Source organism: Pelophylax lessonae, assembly GCF_965119305.1.
Source record: "Pelophylax lessonae genome assembly, chromosome: 3".
NCBI lineage: Eukaryota > Metazoa > Chordata > Amphibia > Anura > Ranidae > Pelophylax > Pelophylax lessonae.
The window spans coordinates 224,767,599-224,787,284 of NC_138770.1; the positions used below are offsets into that span (position 1 = coordinate 224,767,599).

At 43.6% G+C, this 19,686-nt stretch overlaps 1 protein-coding gene across 1 annotated transcript in view; it reads right to left on the reverse strand.

The window, feature by feature from the left end:
* Nucleotides 1-16,665: 16,665 nt before the first annotated feature.
* Nucleotides 16,666-19,686, reverse strand: part of DIPK2A (divergent protein kinase domain 2A) — a 46,781-nt gene continuing 43,760 nt past the window's right edge. Inside the window, exon 3 of the mRNA XM_082252431.1 lies at nt 16,666-17,602. Coding sequence (XP_082108557.1) covers nt 17,271-17,602 — 332 coding nt within the window. The 3' untranslated portion in view covers nt 16,666-17,270. The remainder of the gene's footprint in view (nt 17,603-19,686) is intronic.

Sequence of the window (19,686 nt, forward strand, 5' to 3'; positions counted from 1 at the left end):
GAAATTTCGGCCACCGAAATTATCGGCCAAAAATGGGCCTATCCCATTTCAGCCGATAATGGGTTAAAAATGCTGAAATTAGCAGGTTTAAAAAGTCCCGCCTCTGGCCAGCCGCCTGCCTCTCAATGATGTCCCTACTACTATGATCTGTTCATGAATGAAGTGAGATACTGGGCGGGAGAACGGCCGCTAATATGGTAGCTGTAACTATGTGAGCGCTTCACTTCCCTGTCAGCGGGGGACGATGAGCTGAATGAACTGACACACCAGGCGGGAGGGCGAGGGGAGCGGCCGCTAATAGCTATAACTATGTGAGCCTTCACTTCCCTGTCATGCGGGTATCTCCTCTGACAGGGAAGTGAAGGCTCACATAGTTATAGCTATTAGCGGCCGCTCCCCCCGCCCGGTGTCAGTTCAGTTCATTCATGCTAACCGTCTCCCGCTGACAGGGAAGTGAAGCTCACATAGTTACAGCTACCGTATTAGTGGCCACTCGCCCTCCTGCCCGGTATGTCACTTCATTCATACACAGATCGTAGTAGTAGTAGTAGTGACATCACCGGGAGGCGGGCGGCCGGCCAGAGGCGCGTCTTTTGAATAAAGGGCACCGGAGGAGCACTCAGCAGAGTGACACTACAGTAAGGAGATTGAATCGTTGGGATGGGGAGGGACACTGAGGCAGAGGGGGGAGGGTGTACTGCCGAGGGGGGACACTGAGGCAGCTTACCAATGGTATTAGTATTATGCAGCATGAGGGGGTTAATGTATTGTCACTGCTGCATTAGTGACCAACAAGTGGCAGTTAATTAACCCCTTTGTGCTGCATTAGTGCAACCAGTGTTAATTAACACTGATACTGGTTGCACTAATGCAGCACAAAGGGGTTAATTAACTGCCACTGGTTGGTCACTAATAGATGAGTGACCAGCAGTGGCAATACAATAACCCCCTCATGCTGCATAATACAAATACCATTGGTAATTAAATTAACCTCTTGCCAACCCATCACAGTACATATACTGTGACAGGGTGGCAGCGACAGGTGCACGTCGATGCCTGTTTTTGGTGTATGCCCCTCTTCTATCTTTTTTAAAATTATTTGGGGGAAAAAGTCATTTTCGGTTTTCGGCCAAGGGCATCCTGCATTTTTGGTTTCGACCCAAAATTTCGGTGCATCCCTAATTAAAACATATTGCAAAAACAGAGCTAGCTTGGTCTGGCCGCTTGGCGGCGTATAAAATGATAGTCCTTCCACAAATTCTGTATCTATTTAGAAATCTACCCGTCCCTTTTCCATATACCAGTTTATCCTTATTGACCAAATCACTCCACAGGTTCCTGTGGGAAGGCAAACGGGCCAGATGTGCACCCAAGGTTCTTCACAGAAAAAAACAGCTGGGAGGAGCGGGATTGCCTGACCTGTGCTCTTACTATTGGGCAACAAATCTTTCTTAGACCAGATTATGGTTACGGCGCTCCTCTTCTATCTGGGTTGACCTAGAAACTGCACTGTCACCTACGAAAGACCTTGGCACTCTCCTTCTTAGCGACAGATGGATCCCCTGGGATTTCAAGGTACTCACCCTACCCATGCAAGCTTCTCTGAAAGCCTGGCGCAAGTCCACACCTCCCCAATATTGCACCAACGTACTGCCACAAACTAAACTGCCTTTATCCTTACTGACGCCTCTTGTTCCAGATCTCCCTATCAGACTCCTCAAACATCACGATATCACAGACATTACCCAATTTCGTAGGGAGGACAAACTGATGACTCTCCACACTTTCCTACGACACTATAAAGTTCCTGCTCCCTTCATTTCACCATTTTCTTTCAACACACCCACTAGACGGACTTATGGTTGATAAGCATATTTGGGACCAATACACTAATCCGCCTAATAAACCTAAAGGCCTCTCTTATTACTATGACATAATCCTGGACGCTACCTCATTTCTAAAAACACCCCCTATGTTTAAATGGGAACTAGACATTGGTAAGACTTTTTCCATTACGCAGTGGCAGCGGGCGCTGACGATAGTACACAAGCATACACATTGTGATACCCATTGGGAAATGGCCATGAAAATAACCAATCGGTGGTATTATACGCCGTATCGCCTGGCCGGATTTTCCAGTGTTTACTCCCCTCTATGCTAGCGAGAGTGCGGGAAAGTGGGAACCCTCCTCCAAGTGCTCTGGGTGTGTCCTTCCCTCAAGAGCTTGTGGAACTCTGTATTCAAATATAAAGCGACCCATACCGGCTGTATCATTTCCCCGAATCCAGCTTTGGCCCTTCTCCACCTGGGTATTGATAACCACCCTTCTCGTTTTCATGCCTGGATTACCCATATCCTTATCGCAACACGCTTGTTGATATTGCGCAAATGGAAAACCACTACCCCCCCCATGCAGGAAGTAATTACATTGGTACAAACTGACCACAAATTTGAATGCTCCATGGCTATTAACGAGCTGTCACTTGCCAAATTTGATCGCTACTGAGGTTTCTGGTCTTCACAATGTGGAAATGCTACTTCTGTACCACATAACACGGTTTCTGACCCTACTGATGCACGGCCAAAGCCGACCTCCTCCACAACTCAATATGAAAACATGGTTGTATGGCAATACTGGCAATGTTGTTAAGTTTGATATTGTTATCTCTCAGCCATCTGTTACCTGTATTTGATACCTTGATTTTGATATCCTTACTGAATTGCGATCGGGACTGATGGACCCCCCCCCCCTTTCCACTGTTTTCTGTATACGTTTCTGCTTACATGATTATATGTTGATATACTGTACTTCACGGCCACGCCGTTGTCTGTTCTATTTGAAAAACCCAATAAAAATAAAAAAAGAATATTTTCTTCCCATAGCAGGAATGGTAAAGCTCACACTAGTAGACTCCAAGTGCCCTCCCACATGCCAATGACTAAGCCCGAAGACAGGATGCCCAATCACTGTACTGTGGAATACAGAAATGGGTAGTGCTAACTCTCCATCAGCAGACACCATCAGGCAAATTCATTTAAGGATGAAGCAAGTTTGTCATATGTACCTGCTCTATCCAATGGTTTTGCACTAACTGAGCAGCCCTGATCCTGCTCACTGGGGCTCTTGGCTTCACCCCTTCTGTGTAGCAAGTAGGTTGCAATGGGGGCACTCATGCAGGCTTGATCTTGAGCTGGACTCTATATGTCCATTGACACACAGCGCAGCTCAACCCTGTCCCTACTCAGCCGGCACAGGCAGTGCTTGACAGTAGCAGAAGCCAATATAGCTCCCACTAGTGTGTCCACTTCCTGTGAGCAGAAAAAAGCCACTGCTCTTGGGCAGAGCGATGGATAGAGATTGGGCTCAGATAACTATTAGGGAGGAAGCCCCAAGTGGGGAGCTGAACACAGATTTTACCCTAATGCAGAGAATGCATTAAGGTAAACATTCTGCCTTTACCACAACTTTTGATTACTCAAATTCCCTCTGATGACATATGTATTTTTTTGTATGCACCAACTGATGTGCAAATATTACTTGCACACAGGTAATTGGGCAGATGTGGTTGTTTACTTGTGCACAAGCTATAGGGCAGATTGTTGGACTGTTCTACTCAGAGTTTTTATATTCTCCTAAATAGAAGTGTAAGCAATATTTCTTGAGGAGTGCTATATTTGATGTAGTCCAAGCTAAACAAAGTGATGCATTCATAAATGTCTTTTCGGAAAATTCTAAACTCTGTGGGGTTTACAAAAGTGCAACATCGAGGTGAATTCTGCATAGAAACCAATCGGCTTCTAACCTCAGCTTGCTTTGGCAATAACACCTGGAAGCGGATTGGTTTCTATGCAGAAGTAAGCCTGATTTTGCACTCTCCAGCTTTGATAAATAAACCCCAGTGTGTCTCGGATAAGACAAGGGTCATAGATATGTGCCCTCTTTTTACATCGTATTTTCATAAGCAATGTATACCTGTGGCTAGGTAATTCACATCTTCCACCTAAACACACAATAACTGTAAATGACAAAGAAAGGACACATGAAATCAAACTATTCTTTATTAATCAAATCGCATTAAAACCTGTAAAAACAACTCAATGTAAAGGCACAGGAAGACCATTCAGATGAAAATTTGAAAATAATGATAATATGCAATACAAAAAGACAATGTTGGTGCACATACAAACCTTGTGATTATTTTTTTTTTTAACTATTCAACAGAAATGTAACATTTGTGAAACTATGCTAAAGAACTGTATTCTGCCATTTAAAAACAATATATTATCTGGTGCAAAGAAATAAATACAATTATTGCTCTTTACATGAACTCTTCCCCCTGCAAGTTTTTATTACCATCTCCAACTGCTTGTGGATTTTTTTAATTAGAATATTTTAATGCCTTCTACACCATGCATATCAACTTCAGCAGACCATCTTAATAGTATAAACCTGTTCTGAGCAGTGCAGAGCTGGCAGTGTTTTCTCTTCTGTAGTTTAGCAATCAGGCAAAAATGTTCAAACCTGTTCATCAGGGGGAAAAAAAAAAAAAAAAAGCACATTTAATTTTTAATCCGCTGGTGTGATTAAACAATGATTCCAAGACGTGCTTATATTGCTGGGTGAGGAGAGCTCTCCGCACATTCTACCTTCTGAGAATTTCACTGCTTTTGCTTTGAGGGGAAAGAAAGGAAGAATGCAGCTGTGCTATGGAAAAGAATGATTGCCACAAACACTGTGGCACTGAAAAAAAAAAGCAGTAAGTTGTTATAGCAACAAATTTGACATTATGATTTTCAAGGCTAACTAAGCTTATTAAATTGTTAACTCCTTTATCGAACTCATTGACAAGTGAACAGTCATTATGTTGCATACTTTACGGATATAAGCCTACCGTACTAACCAAATGATTTCAGGGGGACAAAAACAATCTTCAAATCTATTCATAAAGGTGTAGTAAAAATCTCTACTGCTGCACATTTCTCTCAAATTCAAAAAGTATACATGATTCTGAACCATCTCGAGGGCAAACAATTAAACATTATGAAATACATTGCCTTGAAAGTATTTATACCCCTTGACATTTTCCACATTTTGTTGCAACCAAAAACAAAATTAATTTATAGGGATTTAATGTGATGGACCAACACAAAGTGGTAGTAAAATGAATTTCCAAAATTTTTACAAAAATCTGAAAAGTGTGGTGTGCATTTGTATTCAGCCCTCTTTACTCTGATACCCTAAAATTTAGCGGAACCAATTGACTTCAGAAGTCACCTAATAGAGTCCACTTGTGTGCAATTTAATCTCAGTATAAATACAGCTGTTCTGCTCAGAGCACTGTTCAATCATCCGAAAATGTAAATAGCATAGCACAACTGCAAACCCACCAAGACATGGCCGTCAACCTAAACAGGCTGGGAAAGGAGAGCATTATTCAGAGAAGCAGCCAAGAGGGCTCATGGTAACTCTGGAGGAGCTGCAGAGATCCACAGCTGAGGTGGGAAGGTCTGTCCACAGGACAACTTTTAGTCCTACACTCCACAAATCTGGCCTTTATGGAAGAGTGGCAATAAGAAAGCCATTGATGAAAGAAAGCCATAAGGAGTCCCGTTTGCGAGAAGCCATGTGGGGGATACAGCAAACTGCAAACATGTGGAAGGTGGTGCTCTGGTCAGAGGACACCAAAATTAAACTCCACAGGGCAGCTTTATCAAACTTGGAGCGTGAAAAACTATAGAAATGGGGGGTCCTGCCAACCTGAACACACAGGGTTGCATCTTCCAGTCACCTGAAGGAAAAACAAAAACCTGCATGCAACTTCCTTTTCTAGCAGCCTCAGTGTGTGGACAAGCCAAGAGAGCACTTATGAAATTGCAAAAAAGATTGCTTCCAACAATTAAGAAAAAAAAAAAAAACACAACAGGACAATTACACTGAACAAAATTAAAAACGGAACACTTGTTTTTTTCCCCTATTTTTCATGAGCTGAAAGCAAAGATCCAAGACTGTACACAAAAGGCCCATTTCTCTCAAATATGGTTCACACATCTGGCTAAATCTGTGTTAGTGAGCACTTCTTTGCTGAGATAATCCATCCACCTCACAGGTGTGGCATATCAGGATTCTGATTGAACAGCATGATTGCACAACAAAGGCCACTCTAAAATGTGCAGTTTTACTGTATTGGGGGGTCCAAGGAGGTTTGAATACCAGTCATCTGGTGTGACCATTTGCCTCACGCAGTGCAACACATCTCCTCCGGACAGAGGTGATAGGTTGTTGATTGTGGCCTGTGGAAGGTTGGTCCACTCCTCTTCAATGGATGTGTGAAGTTGCTGGATATTGGCAGAACCTGGAACACGCTGTTGTATACGCCGATCCAGAGCATCCCAAACATGCTCTATGGGTGTCATGTCTGGTAAGTATGCTGGCCATGCCAAGAACTGGGTGTTTTCAGCATCCAGGAATTGTGTACAGATCCTTGCAACATGGGGCTGTGCATTATGCTGTAACATGAGGTGATGGCCCTGGATGAATGGCACAACAATGGGCCTCAGGATCTACTCACGGTATCTCTGCATTCAAAATGCCATCAATAAAATGCTCTTGTGCTCATTGTCCCTTACATACGCCTGCCCATACCATAAACCCATTGCCACCATAGGCCACTCGATCCACAACGTTGACATCAGCCAACTGCTCACCCACACAACGCCATACATGCTTGTCTGCCATCTGCCCTATATAGTGAAAATTGGGATTCATCCGTGAAGAGAACACCTCTCCATACTGCCAGACGCCAATGAATGTGAGCATTTGACCACTCAAGCTGGTTATGACAACGACAAACTGCAGTCAGGTTGAGACCCCAATGAGAAGGAGTATGCAGATGAGCTTCCCTGAGATGGTTTCAGACAGTTTGTGCAGAAATTCTTTGGTTATGCAAATAATTGTTGCAGAAGCTGTCCGGGTGGCTGGTCTCAAACGATCTTGGGAGGTGAAGATATTGGATGAGGAGGTCCTGGGCTGGTGTGGTTACGCATGGTCTGCGGTTGTGAGGCCGATTGGATGTACTGTAAAATTCTCTGAAACACCTTTGGAGACGGCTTATGGTAGAGAAATGAACATTCAATTCACAAACAGCTCTGGTGAACATTCCTTCAGTCAGCATGCCAATTGCACGCTCCCTCAAAAAACTTGCAACATCTGTGGCATTGTGCTGTGTGATAAAACTGCATATTTTAGAGTGGCCTTTTATTGTGGCCATCCCATAGCACACCTGTGCAATAATCATGCTGTCTAATCAGCATCTTTATATGCCACACAGACATTTGTTTCTCTGAAGTATTACAATGTATCACTTCATTCATATAGGCATCAGTAGAGATAAAATAAGTGCTGTTTTATTCACCTCCATGCAGTTGCTGACTGGCTCTGGTTCAGTGCAGCTAGATCTTCAAAATTTAACAACCTTGGTACATATTAAGGCTTAATATAGTGCTTAAAAATGTACCCAAAATCTAAGCTCCTCCAGCAGCCACTTATGTAGTCTCTGCTGAAAGTGTGTGAGGGGCCTGACAAATTCACTGGTCTTCAAAAGGTGGTTTTGGCAAATTTGATTATAAGCCTGCCTTATCTCAATATAGCTATCGGACTGACACTTAATCTTCTAACTGTATACACTAAAGGTAACAGCCATTACTTTTACAAAGGTTTCAATTACAAGCATAATATTCTAATTCAACATATTCGTTTTAATCAGGGAAAGAATGGTAAGACCGATAAGCAATTTGTTTACATAAACTTCATAAAATTTTATATAGGAAATAGTTTCATAACACTCAATGCAGTAAAATAAAAACAGCAATGGGATAAAGTTATGTATATCACAAAGCAAATTAAGCACCAACAGGTCAACTTTTGTCCTAAAAATGAGCCTATCAAATACCAGAACCCCCTTGCCTACTGAGGATCTGAGAATCTCTGAACATCCTGAACCTTTAATGCAGGCACAGAGAAACTGGGAATGGACATAAAAATATCGATGCACATCAGCAGTATTCCTAATGGAATTTTGTTTTTAAGTATTAGGATCAGGGGGACAAAAAAAAAAAAAAAAAAAAAAGATTTCATCTGACGTACTGCATACAGGGTCTGTAGGTTTGTTCGAGTTTAATTTGTAAGTCGGAACAGGTACTTTTGTTTTTTTTGGGGGTTTTTTTTTTTTAAGTGTAGCTTCAGCCAAAAAATAATTTAAGTTTTTTGAATAGCATAGGGAAGGGTCAACACCCCTGTAATGTTTATTTTGCTGTCTATGCCCCTGTTCAGAAGATTTCACCTCACTTTCTGTCCCTATGACAATTGGATTTTTGAAAATTTTGGGTTGTTGTGGAAACAAGGATTGTGTCAGTGCCGACACCTTTTTTCCATGAGAACTCTTACAGAAGTGAACTTCCCTTCCTAGGAGGCAGATTTCCTCTCACTTCCTGTTGTCTCTCAGTTTGTAAGTAGGAGCCGTTTGTGAGTCGGATGTTTGAAATCCGGGGACCGCCTGCATTTATATTACAAGCCGGCAAAAGCAGATCTGAGGTTTTCATATCTTTACCAGGCCGGCTGTAGATGCTTTACTAAAAAAAAATCTCTTTACATACCTCAAGCTCAAAATGTAAATGTATAAGGAATGATTTACTCTATCCCTCCCTATTTTCAGAAAGGCAATAAAAAAAAAAAAAAGTAATTAAAAAAAAAAGTAATTAAAAAAAAAAAAGCCAGTGGGAATTCACCTTTTAAATGCCCGTTACTAACAGGAGCCCATTGGAAGATTTAAAGCATTTATATTCCTGATATGTGCCTGCTATACAATGTACTTGTAAGAAAAAGTATCCTGTTCTCTTTGCATTGCTTCCTTTGTGTGAAACCCCTGGTGTTCCTGCCAGTCCCTCTGTTCCCTATTAAAAACTGATCACGCTAAGCAGGAGAGCACACAGTGGTCAGTTCTCTAGCTATGCTGGGAACTCCGTGTATTTGCATCCAATGATCAGACTTGTCCTTACATCCCCCCCTCTGCACAGCAATTCACTGGCAAGCTCAGTGTGCTGCTGCGCTTCTCTGCCCCCAGATCTTATGCAGCTAAGAACAGAGGGAATGTGACCCACTTTGTCGTTATTTCATTTTACACTGAAGGGGTTGTGTTTCAAGGTGATCGTTTACAATCTTCAACCTCAAATCACCTCTACTGGTAATGAACATGTTGGATTTCCTGTCAGATTAACAGATCTAAATAGGAGTGAGACTGTCACTTTGGGCTAAAAGTAGGCTTTTTTTAAAACCGTGCTTAAGCTCACTGAAACTGGCTAGCAGCTGCAGAACACATAGCATGGTGCCTGCAGCATGTGTACAGCCCTTCGCTGTATGATCAGTTTCATGTGGGTGGTTGGGGGTGGTAAAACCATAGCTCAACCACCTGGATTTAATGCCCCTCACGCGCACGTGTGAATAAAGCCTAAAGGTGTTTCAAAAATGCTACCCGGAGCTTTCTGAATCCTTTGTAAAGGCTTACCATATACAGGCAGCTGAAGCCTGTGAACATCCAAATTTATGAAACCTTTTTGCTATCTGATGATTTTGGAAAACCGATCTAAAAAAGGAAAAAAAATGGATTTTTGTCTTACCGTAAAATCCTTTTCTCCAATGTTCATTGACGGACACAGCTTCATCTTTCTTGACCGATTAGTTATGCTGCTCCCTACAAGAGTAGGACACTAGGCAGAAAATAAATTGACTACGCCTATAGGGCAGTCCCAGAGGGTATACTCCTATTTCCGGCTATAGGATCTCAGTTTTGTAACAAGCAGTGTCGAAAGAATACATAACCCAACTCCACAGAGGGGTGGGTGCTGTGTCCGTGAATGAACATCAGAGAAAAGGATTTCACTGCAAGACAAAAATCCAGTTCTTTTTCGTTCATTGATGGACACAGCTTCACATCTTCCTTGGTTGATGGGATGTCCCAAAGCAGTGTCAGCATGAGAGGTGGGAAAATAACAGCAAAAGAAAAAATACAGATGACCAGGTGGCCACTTTACAAACTTGGACCACTGACCCTGATGATGGAAGGCCCAGGAGGCACTAAGTGCCCTCGTAGAATGCGCCTTAACAGGGAAAGGAGGAACCTGACCCTTGATGGAATAAGCCTACGCCACCTGGAAATGGTTGCAGCGGATGCAGCCTGGCCTTTATGAGGACCATCCATAAGGACAAAGGAATCAGATTTGCGAATCGACTCAGTCACCGCCAGGTACACCCTAATGGCCCGATCCACATCCAGGAAATGCAAGGCAATTTCTTTTGGATGTTTTGGCTTAGGACACAAAGGCAAAAAAAAAAAAAAAAAAGGCTCCATTTAAGTGGAACTCCAAAACGACCTTAGGAACGAACGATTGACAGGGACGTAGCACCATTTTGTCCCTGTGAACCCCCAAGTAAGGTGACCGACAGGACAACGCAGCCAGCTCAGAGACCCTGCGTGCAGAAGTAATAGCTACCAAGAAGGCCACCTTCTGTGACAAGGTAAGCAGAGGAATCTCACAAATATTTTCAACAGGGGGCTTTTGAAGAAGCGACAGTACCAGATTAAGATCCCACAGGGGCACCAGGGACTGTACTGGAGGAGCCAGGTGACAGACCCCCTGCACGAAGGTGTAAACAAATTAATTTGTGACCAACGACCTTTGGAATAAAATTGCCAAGGCTGAAATCTGTCCCTTGATCAACACATCTTTGTAGAAACACCACCAGACGTGATACCGAAAAGGAACGGGGGGAACTCCTCCCCAAGACTAACACCAAGCAATGTACGCCTTCCAAACTTGATTGCAAATCTTCTGAGAAGTAGATTTTCTAGCTTTCAACAGAGTAGGAATTACCGAATCAGACAACCCCCTGTCCTTCAGTACCTGGCTTTCAATAGCCAGGCCGTTAAAGCCATCGACTAAAGCAGGGTGGAAGATCGGTCCTTGAGACAAAAGATCTTCTCTGAGAGGAAGTCGCCACGGAACCTCAGCTACCAGTCTTACCAGGCTTGCGTACCAAAACCGTCGCGACCAGTCTGGGGGCAACCAGAATTACTGGAAACCCTTCTGTTTCGATTCTGCGCAGAAGTCTCGGCAGAAGCTGTAGCGGAGGAAAAGGCATATATTAGGTGATACTGGCAGCAAAGGGCCACCAGAACGTCTGCAGCATCTGGCAGAGGTTCTCAGGGCCTTGCCACAAACCTCAGAACCTTCCAGTTGATGTGCGAGGCTAACAGGTCAACATTGGGGGTCCCCCACCAAAGACAGTTGTTGAAATCCCTCCGGGTGAAGGGACCATTCGCCTGGACTCGGGGTCTGCCGACTGAGGTAATCTGCCTGTCAATTTTCCACCCCTGGAATATGCACAGCAGAGAAGGCTGCAACAAAATTGCTGTCCACCTCAGAATGCCGGCCGTTTCTTTGGTCGCTAGGGCACTTTTGAAGGGGAGATCAGTCAGCACTTTTTTGGAGGCCTGGTCTGCAGACCAGCATTTCAACCAGATCATGCGGCTCAGAGTCACCGCTGTCACCGACACCCTGCAGGCTAAAGGGACCGCGTCCAGATGGGCATCACATATATACTGTAACCCCTGTATCAACTGCTCTGCCAGCTCAGGAGGTTGCCGACCCCCTTCCAAATCCTGGCGCAAAGGCTTCGCCCATTCCGTGAAGGTCTGAGAGACCAAGGTTATGGCAAACACCGGCCTCAAAATTGAACCTGCCACGGTGAAAAGTTATCGGACCAGAGAATCAGCCTGTCTACACGATCTTTAAAAGACGGAGCATCTTCAACCAGTAGCAACGTGACTTTATTCAACTTGGAAACCTGAGAATCCACCACCAGTGGAACTATGAGTTTCTTCAGGAGGGACTCCTCAAAGGGATACCTCCTTGTGAAATGCTTGAGTATCCCAACCATGCGTTTCAGGGAACCCCACTGACTAGCGACAATCTCATCGAAATTGGCAGGAAAGGGGAACACCTTAGTAACCTTGGATGGTCTGTGGGTGCCAAATTGCACCGGTGTGGCATTAGTCCTCCATTTTTAAAGTTATCCGTACTGATACAATCAGTGCCTCCACAAGCGCCTTTTCTTGTGCAGATGTAGTGAAAGAGCGATCATCCTCACTATCAGAGCACTCAAAGTGCTTGGAACGCAGAGCCAGGGGGGTGACTCCCGTTTGCAGTGGCCAATTCAGCCTCAGAGTGAGGATGCAGAGGAAGCAGGTGAAGGCAGAGGGGGCTTTGTACAGGGTTTCTTTTGGAGAGTCACATCCACTTTTGACACCGACTGCAGGACCGCCGTCATGTCCGCCAGGACAAACTGAGACCCCAGAGGGTCCCGCAGCTTCTGGAAGTGGGTAAAGGTGGTGGACACATGCTCCATGGTACCCTCCCTGGGGGCCGCCAGCAAAAGTAATACAAAAACTGAAAAAAAAAAAAAACACACACACACACACACACTGAAAACCCCCCACGGGTGCACCAATGGCAGGTCCCAGTGCACCAAGCAGCGCTGCTATAGCAGAACAAAGGGGGGAATATACTACGCCAAGAACTCACCACCACCGACTTAGGAGGAACAGAAAAGTGGCAAGCTGCCTGCTGCACGGCGATCCGAAAGGAAGAGGAAACGGCTGAGCTGCCACTAGAACCCCATCGAATACCGCTCCATTCAGCTTACAAAAAATGGCTGCTGCATTACCTGTATGGGAACCACCAAAAACATGGCCGAACAACGGTAACATGGCCGCCGATCTCCCATGTACGCGGCTAATGACGGGCGGGCAATTCCCGGGACCCAGGGGGGCCTGTATCGGACCCCCCCAGGACAAATACCACACAAAAATGCAAACAGCCACCAGTGTGCTCCCTCACCCCCTCCACAGCTCACCTCACACCCACGAGAAATACCTGCTTAAACAGGAACACTTCTCAGTCATCCCAGGAGGGGGTTCTAGCACAGGGAGAACCCCGCTAGTGAGGGGGGGGGGGTTGCCAGATGGCTAGGAAGGACACCTTGGGGACCTACCGACCCGAGGAGGGGCCCGCATCCACCCCAAATTTTCCCAGGGGAGACCACACCTTTGGAACCGTGGGCACCACTCTGGGCAGATCACCTCCCCATCTTCGAATGGGGGGGTCCTGCGGGCCAAAGGCATGCTGTGACTCAGGCCACGACCAGGTCGTGTGTGTCCTCACGAGGGGTTTCACTCGCAGGCCAGCCCCTGTATTGTGGGGCTGTCGCAGCCAACCTAGCACAAAGCTGCAGTCTGCACATGCTCCCTGGCCAGACTAAGGGGACCGTAAGGATCTAGGATAACCAGTGTTTCACCCAGTCCGGCAGTTGACTGTAGTTCTCACTGGAACAGACTTGATTGTGGAAGAAAATAAAAAGGAAATAATTTCCGATTAAAAAAGGAAAAAAATGCCAGGACCATAGATCCCAGCAAGGAGCTAGGTCCTTCCTCCTGACTAGGCAGAGAAAAAAACGATCCTATAGCAGAAAGTTGGAGTATACCCTCCTGGGACTGCGCTATAGGTGTAGTTAATTTTTTTACACCTAGTGTCCTACTCCTGTATGGGGCAGCATAACCCATAGGTCAAGGAAGATTTGAAGCTGTGTCCGTCAATGAACGAAAGAAAATATGATTTAAGGAAAAAACTGTTCTAAGGGAAGTTTTTTTTTCTCAACATAGAAGCACAGACATTGTATTTTGTGAAGCGATGAGAGTAAAAACACATGCAGCTTCTTAGTGTCACAGCACGTTAACGGTTTTATTTAAACTGTTATCATGCGTTTGATTTTAATCTATTTTGAGCTGAACTTCCAGTGTATACACCTTATGAACAGACTAGTGTAAGGGCTTAAAAAAAAATAAATAAAACATCAGAATTTGATCATGAAAAAAGGCACATGCAAAAGAATGTTTGCAGGAGAAACTAGATTGCCTCTGCTTTTTTCCTTCATAACTTTAAAGGGAAGAGCAAGTGTAAATGCCAAACAAAAATAATGTGCATACTGTAATAAAATACTACAGTATTTTATTTTGTTATTACAAAGTCTAGGACCCTGAAGTGTATTTCCACTATTGCAGCCAATGGGTTTAATGGGGAAAAAAAAAACACTAGAAGTGCGTACTAGGTTTAAGACTGGTTATACGCAGGCCGAATATTAGCCAGCTAAATAGAACTGGCTTTGATGGAAGGGACTTGCTGGAAAACCAGCATCCAATCAGTGTTGGCAACCAATGAACACAAAGGCACAAGATTTCTTGTGTTAGTACAGCGATCTTTCAGTTTTTTTGTTTAGCCTGCTGGGTTTAACTAAAAAAAAAAAAAAAAAAAAACTAGTGTGCACCAGGCTTCAAGCAGACCATAGACCGATCCAAATTGGACTGGTTCAATAAGGACTGCCTGAATTTTGACAAATTGGTCGCCATCCCTGATCAACCACAGACATGGAACCCATGCATTAAACCCTGTATTAAATCTAAAACAATGTGAATGAAGCACTATACTCCTTTGCAGCCCCATAATTTATCAGGTTAAAAGTACTAAGGTATAAAGGGGACAGATTTCTTGGAGTGAGCCAGTCAACAGACTGTTCAAAAATTTTATTATGCATTGTGGAAGCAGGCAGCTTTTGAACACATTTTAATATAAGTTGCTTCTTTGAGACGCAGGGCCCCAAATAGCTTCCCACTCAGACAGACTAACATTTTGAGCCTGGACAGAAGTTCCTACTAAATATCTTTAAAAATGTTTAACATAGAAGTTGCTTCCTATCACGCATTCTAGAACACATGGTAAGACCAGCAGAGGTAGGTATAGAACCAGATTTGCCTAAAAGTGGAGATTGCTATATATAGGATTATGTAGGATTGTTCTTGGTCTGGGGGTTTCTGGGTTTCTTTATATTTCTAAAGGCATATTCAGCCACTTGGAGTTAAAGAGGAAGTAAACCCTAAAAAAAAAAAAAAATAGAAAAAAAACCTGTAAAGACAAAGGCATAATGAGCTAGTATGCATCACATACTATCTCATTATGAAATACCTTAAACAAAGCTCTCACAGTGCCGCCCGCTCAGCGACAGGGCAGCCGACATGTCCGGCCGCCCTGCTTCCTTGATCGCGTCCTCCGGCCATCTGATTGGCCGGAGGCGCGATTACATCACTCCCGAGCATGCGTGCGGGAGCCGCCGTTCACGGCACGGGTGGCTGTTCCTTCAGAGCGCATGCGCCGATGACATCAGCTGCATCCACTGTAAATATCTCCTATACGGTGCAAGTTTAGGAGATATTTATAGCACTTATAGCTAAGCCTTAATATAGGCTTACCTATAGGTAAATGTCAACAAAGTGGGTTTACAACCACTTTAGTATTTTTTTTTTTTTATTCACCAAGAACTATGGCAAGCTCTTTTTCACCCCAATAGTAAAATACTGGTTTATTCCCTGGGGTAAGGTGGTGTTAAAGCAGACCTCAGAACTCGAAAGAAAAAGTTCTGAAGCGCAGACACCATGTAGTTGCTCCATACCTGTGTACATCTGAATTTTAATAGCTAAGGGTTCAGTACATTTCAGAAGTTGAGATTCCAAGTACTGCCTGGGCTAAGGATTCAATGAGCTTCAAAAAGATCTGAAGACCAACACATATCACTAGGTTGATACACTCCACAACTGTTGTAATCGTAAAATAATTTTAGGTTAGGATAGTGTACAGTCTCAATACTTGTTTAGTCCGTGTGGAAAAATAATCACGTACTGACTTTGTGAGTGCTCTATAAAGCAAAGTCTTCATCTGTTGTAGCTGCTGCTGCTAGGCATCATTACAACTTCTGTTCCTCCTGGCAATCCTGGGAGCCTACATAACAGCTAGAAGCAACTATGTGTGGACGTTTTATTGCCTCTATATTTCCAATGGGCAATACAGAGCTAGATTTTATTTAAAATAGAACATTTTAAATAGCTTTTTTAATATTAACATATTTTGGAAGTTAACAGGTCTAAGATCCAAATTGTTTAAAATGGTTTACAAGAGAATCTTGAATGTGCTCAAGCTACTTTCAACCCTACCAAATTTCTTCAAAATCATTTTAAGCTTAGTAAATTTGCTTTACAATGCACAACCAAAAAGATGACAGGATGCTGCAAAGAGTCTTGCCCTAACCAAGGCAAAAAAAAATTGCCTGTAAAGCTAGCCATACACACAGATTAACCTCTTTCAGCCTGCGGACTTAAAATAAATCTAAAAGATTCCTCCAACAACCTAAATGAAGAAACCAACCCTGATGGCTATAATTTTCAAATAGCGGCATCCACAGCCATCAGTATACCTGAACGGTGACTGGATAGTGCTGACGGGGCTACACACAGCTTCAAAGTCAGCCAGGAATTGGCGGAAATTCAAGCTAGTACAGCTTTAACTTTCCCAACAAAAGGCCTTAGCCTGTAAACTGTGTCCAGGAGTTTTGCCGGTCATGATCTCTTTGGTGTGCATCTTGAGTGTCCAATTCATAACCACAACTTGGGTGCACCAATATTGACAGGAAACAATAATGAGAAAACAAGGGTCAAGTCAAATAAATTGTTTAAGGAAAACTAAACAATGACTATATTTTAATGCAGAATTAGAATATATTTACAGCATATGTAAAAAAGATATTAGGAAACAGGACGCAACATAAAGACCCAAAACAAATCAAAAGCTGGAAAAAAACAAAAAAAAGTTTGGTGCCTCAACATACAAATATGAAATGACTTAAGAAAAAAAGCCTTTAAAACAGGCCAGCAGTCTTAACTTGAACTTTCCAAGTAAAGGCATCAGCTTCACAAAAATTGTGATACCAATGTAATATGTCATGTCAACTACTATTTGACACAGCAATAATCAATTAAGCTACCAAAGTTCGTTTTCCTCCAGTCACCTGGAGATCTCATGTGATCTGTCTCTCGGGTAATCTGAGAGAAAAATCAATAGTAGTTTCTTAAGTTTTAATTAGATAGAAACACGTACCTGGCTTGATTGCAAAGGATTGGATACCACTCTCCTTTCCACTTCAGTTCTATTTCATGGCATTTACAAAGCTTCTATTTAGAATGCCTGACTATACAACAGTAACTTAAGCTGGTACGTGCTCTAGCTAATTACACTTTTTATTTGCTAGACAGAAGAAAATAAAAGAACAGTATAGACTACCTCACATTATTACTTAGCTGTGCAAGGTATTCTCTTAATTCCTTAGCAGCTTTAAACCTCCCATATCTTTTCTTTGGGTTTGCACATTCGTCCAGCAATTCCCCAAGATGGCCATCTTTGGCAATTTCTGCCGGAGGGTCGTGAAGGAGACCCCCAGAGGTGCCACGCCAGGTAGCATGTCTAGATAAGAGGTTCTGGCAAATAGCATAGTAGTTATGGTCCACTGTAGTTCGAGAACAAAGAATTTCTTTCGAGAAGGACAAGCATGCTTCTTTGTCACAGTCATCAAATTTGCTTTCATACCATACATCCCAGTTTTCTGGTTTATCTAGAAAAGCAGAGAAGATTATAGATTAAATTTGTAAACTTTACAATAGTGTACATAAACATTACAATATCCCAAATAAAATAACAGAATTTTTGTAAAATTCCTTTCTCTAAGTCCTCCGACAGTCGCCGCCTCCTCTAAGTCATCACTATTGGGTATTGACTTCCTATCCTAGGAAGTCAATACCCAATAGTGATGACTTAGAGGAGGTGGCGACTGTCGGAGGACGCAAGAGAAAACATTTTTAGTGATAAATTGGTTTTCCAAGTTAAACTAAACTTGGTTCTAAGCAGAAAACCGCTATATGATAAAACCGATCTTCCATCACCTTCACCAACCCAGTTTCACTTCAAATATTGAAACAAGTGGTTAATTTAATTACCAATGGTATTAGTATTATGCAGCATGAGGGGGTTAATGTATGGTCACTGATGCATTAGTGACTGACCAGTGGCAGTTAATTAACCCCTTTGTGCTGCATTAGTGCAACCAGTATCAGTGTTAATTAACACAGGTTGCACTGATACTGATTGCACTAATGCAGCACAAAGGGGTTAATTAACTGCCACTGGTTGATCACTAATGCATCAGTGACCAGCAGTGACAATACCTTAACCCCCTCATGCTGCATAATTAATACTAATACCATTGGTAAGCTGCCTCAGCTCCCCCCCCCCCCCCGCCTCAGCGTCCCTCTCGTCAGTACACCCTCCCCCCCCCCCCCTCTCAGTGTCCTCTCCTACTCACTCAGCTCCTCCGGTGTCCTTCATTCAAAAGACGCCTCTGGCCGGCGGCCTGCCTCCCGGTGATGTCACTACTACTACGATCTGTGCATGAATGAAGTGACACACCGGGCAGGCGAGCGCCCGCTAATAGCTGTAACTATAGGAGAGCTTCACTTCCCTGTCAGCGGACGATGTGCATGAATGAACTGAACTGACACACTGGGCGGGAGGAGCGGCCGCTAATAACTATAACTATGTGAGCCTTCACTTCCCTGTCAGAGGAGATACCTGCATGATAGGGAAGTGAAGCTCTCACATAGTTACAGTTATTAGCGGCCGCTCCCCCCGCCCGGTGTGTCACTTCAGTTCATTCATGCACATCGTCCGCTGACAGGGAAGTGAAGGCTCGCATAGTTACAGCTATTAGCGGCCGCTCGCCCGCCCTCCCGTCTGGTCTGTTAGTTCATTAATGCACAGATCGCAGTAGTAGGGACATCATTGAGAGGCGCGTCTTTTCAAACCTGCGATGCGCCCTCCTCCTTCCTCACGGCGGCCATTAATTTCGGCATTTTTAACCCATTTTCGGCCGAAATGGGATAGGCCAATTTTCGGCCGCCGAAATTTCGGTGCATCCCTAATTTGCTTTTACCTTCAATGAGAATGTCAAACAGGACAAATAGGAGGGGGATTCTCCCTAATGGTGGCTCAGACAGCAATACTGACAAGCGTTCTAATCCCTCTCAACTCTATCCAAAGCTTAAAAAAAAAAAATAAAAAAAGTTTTTTTCCTCTGGTTATACACTTTCACTTCACCTAACCTTAGACTTAAGTAAACGATACCCAGAAATTGTATGAAGTTCAGAATACCTGACTTTACTAGGTGCTTACTTTAACTAGTTTGGGCTTCAAATTTTACAAGCCTTTTGAACTGAATGACAACCAGGTAGCCAGCATTAAAGCTGGCCATACACTTTTTTCCTTTACCAGTGCGATGAGGGAGTGAGGGGGCGGGGCCGAGGCTCGGTGTCTGTCTATAGATGCAGGCAGTGTGGCTCAGGAACGAGCCCACATGTGTGCCACAATAGGAAGCGGCTAACTAAGGTGGGACACCAAGAAGGAGCCAGGAGCGCCAGTGGGTGCCCTGAGAAGAGATCAGGCCACCCTGCACACTACAATTGCACAGAGCAAGTATGACATCTGTAAAGTAAAATTTCTCTCTTTAAAATAAATGCTTTAATATCCTCCACAGACCAACAGCTTCAATCAATATTGCACACTTTACAATCACACATTACAATGTGATTGTTTAGAGGCCCTAAAATCTTGTAACCATGTTGTGTGAGGGCCAACGTAAACAAT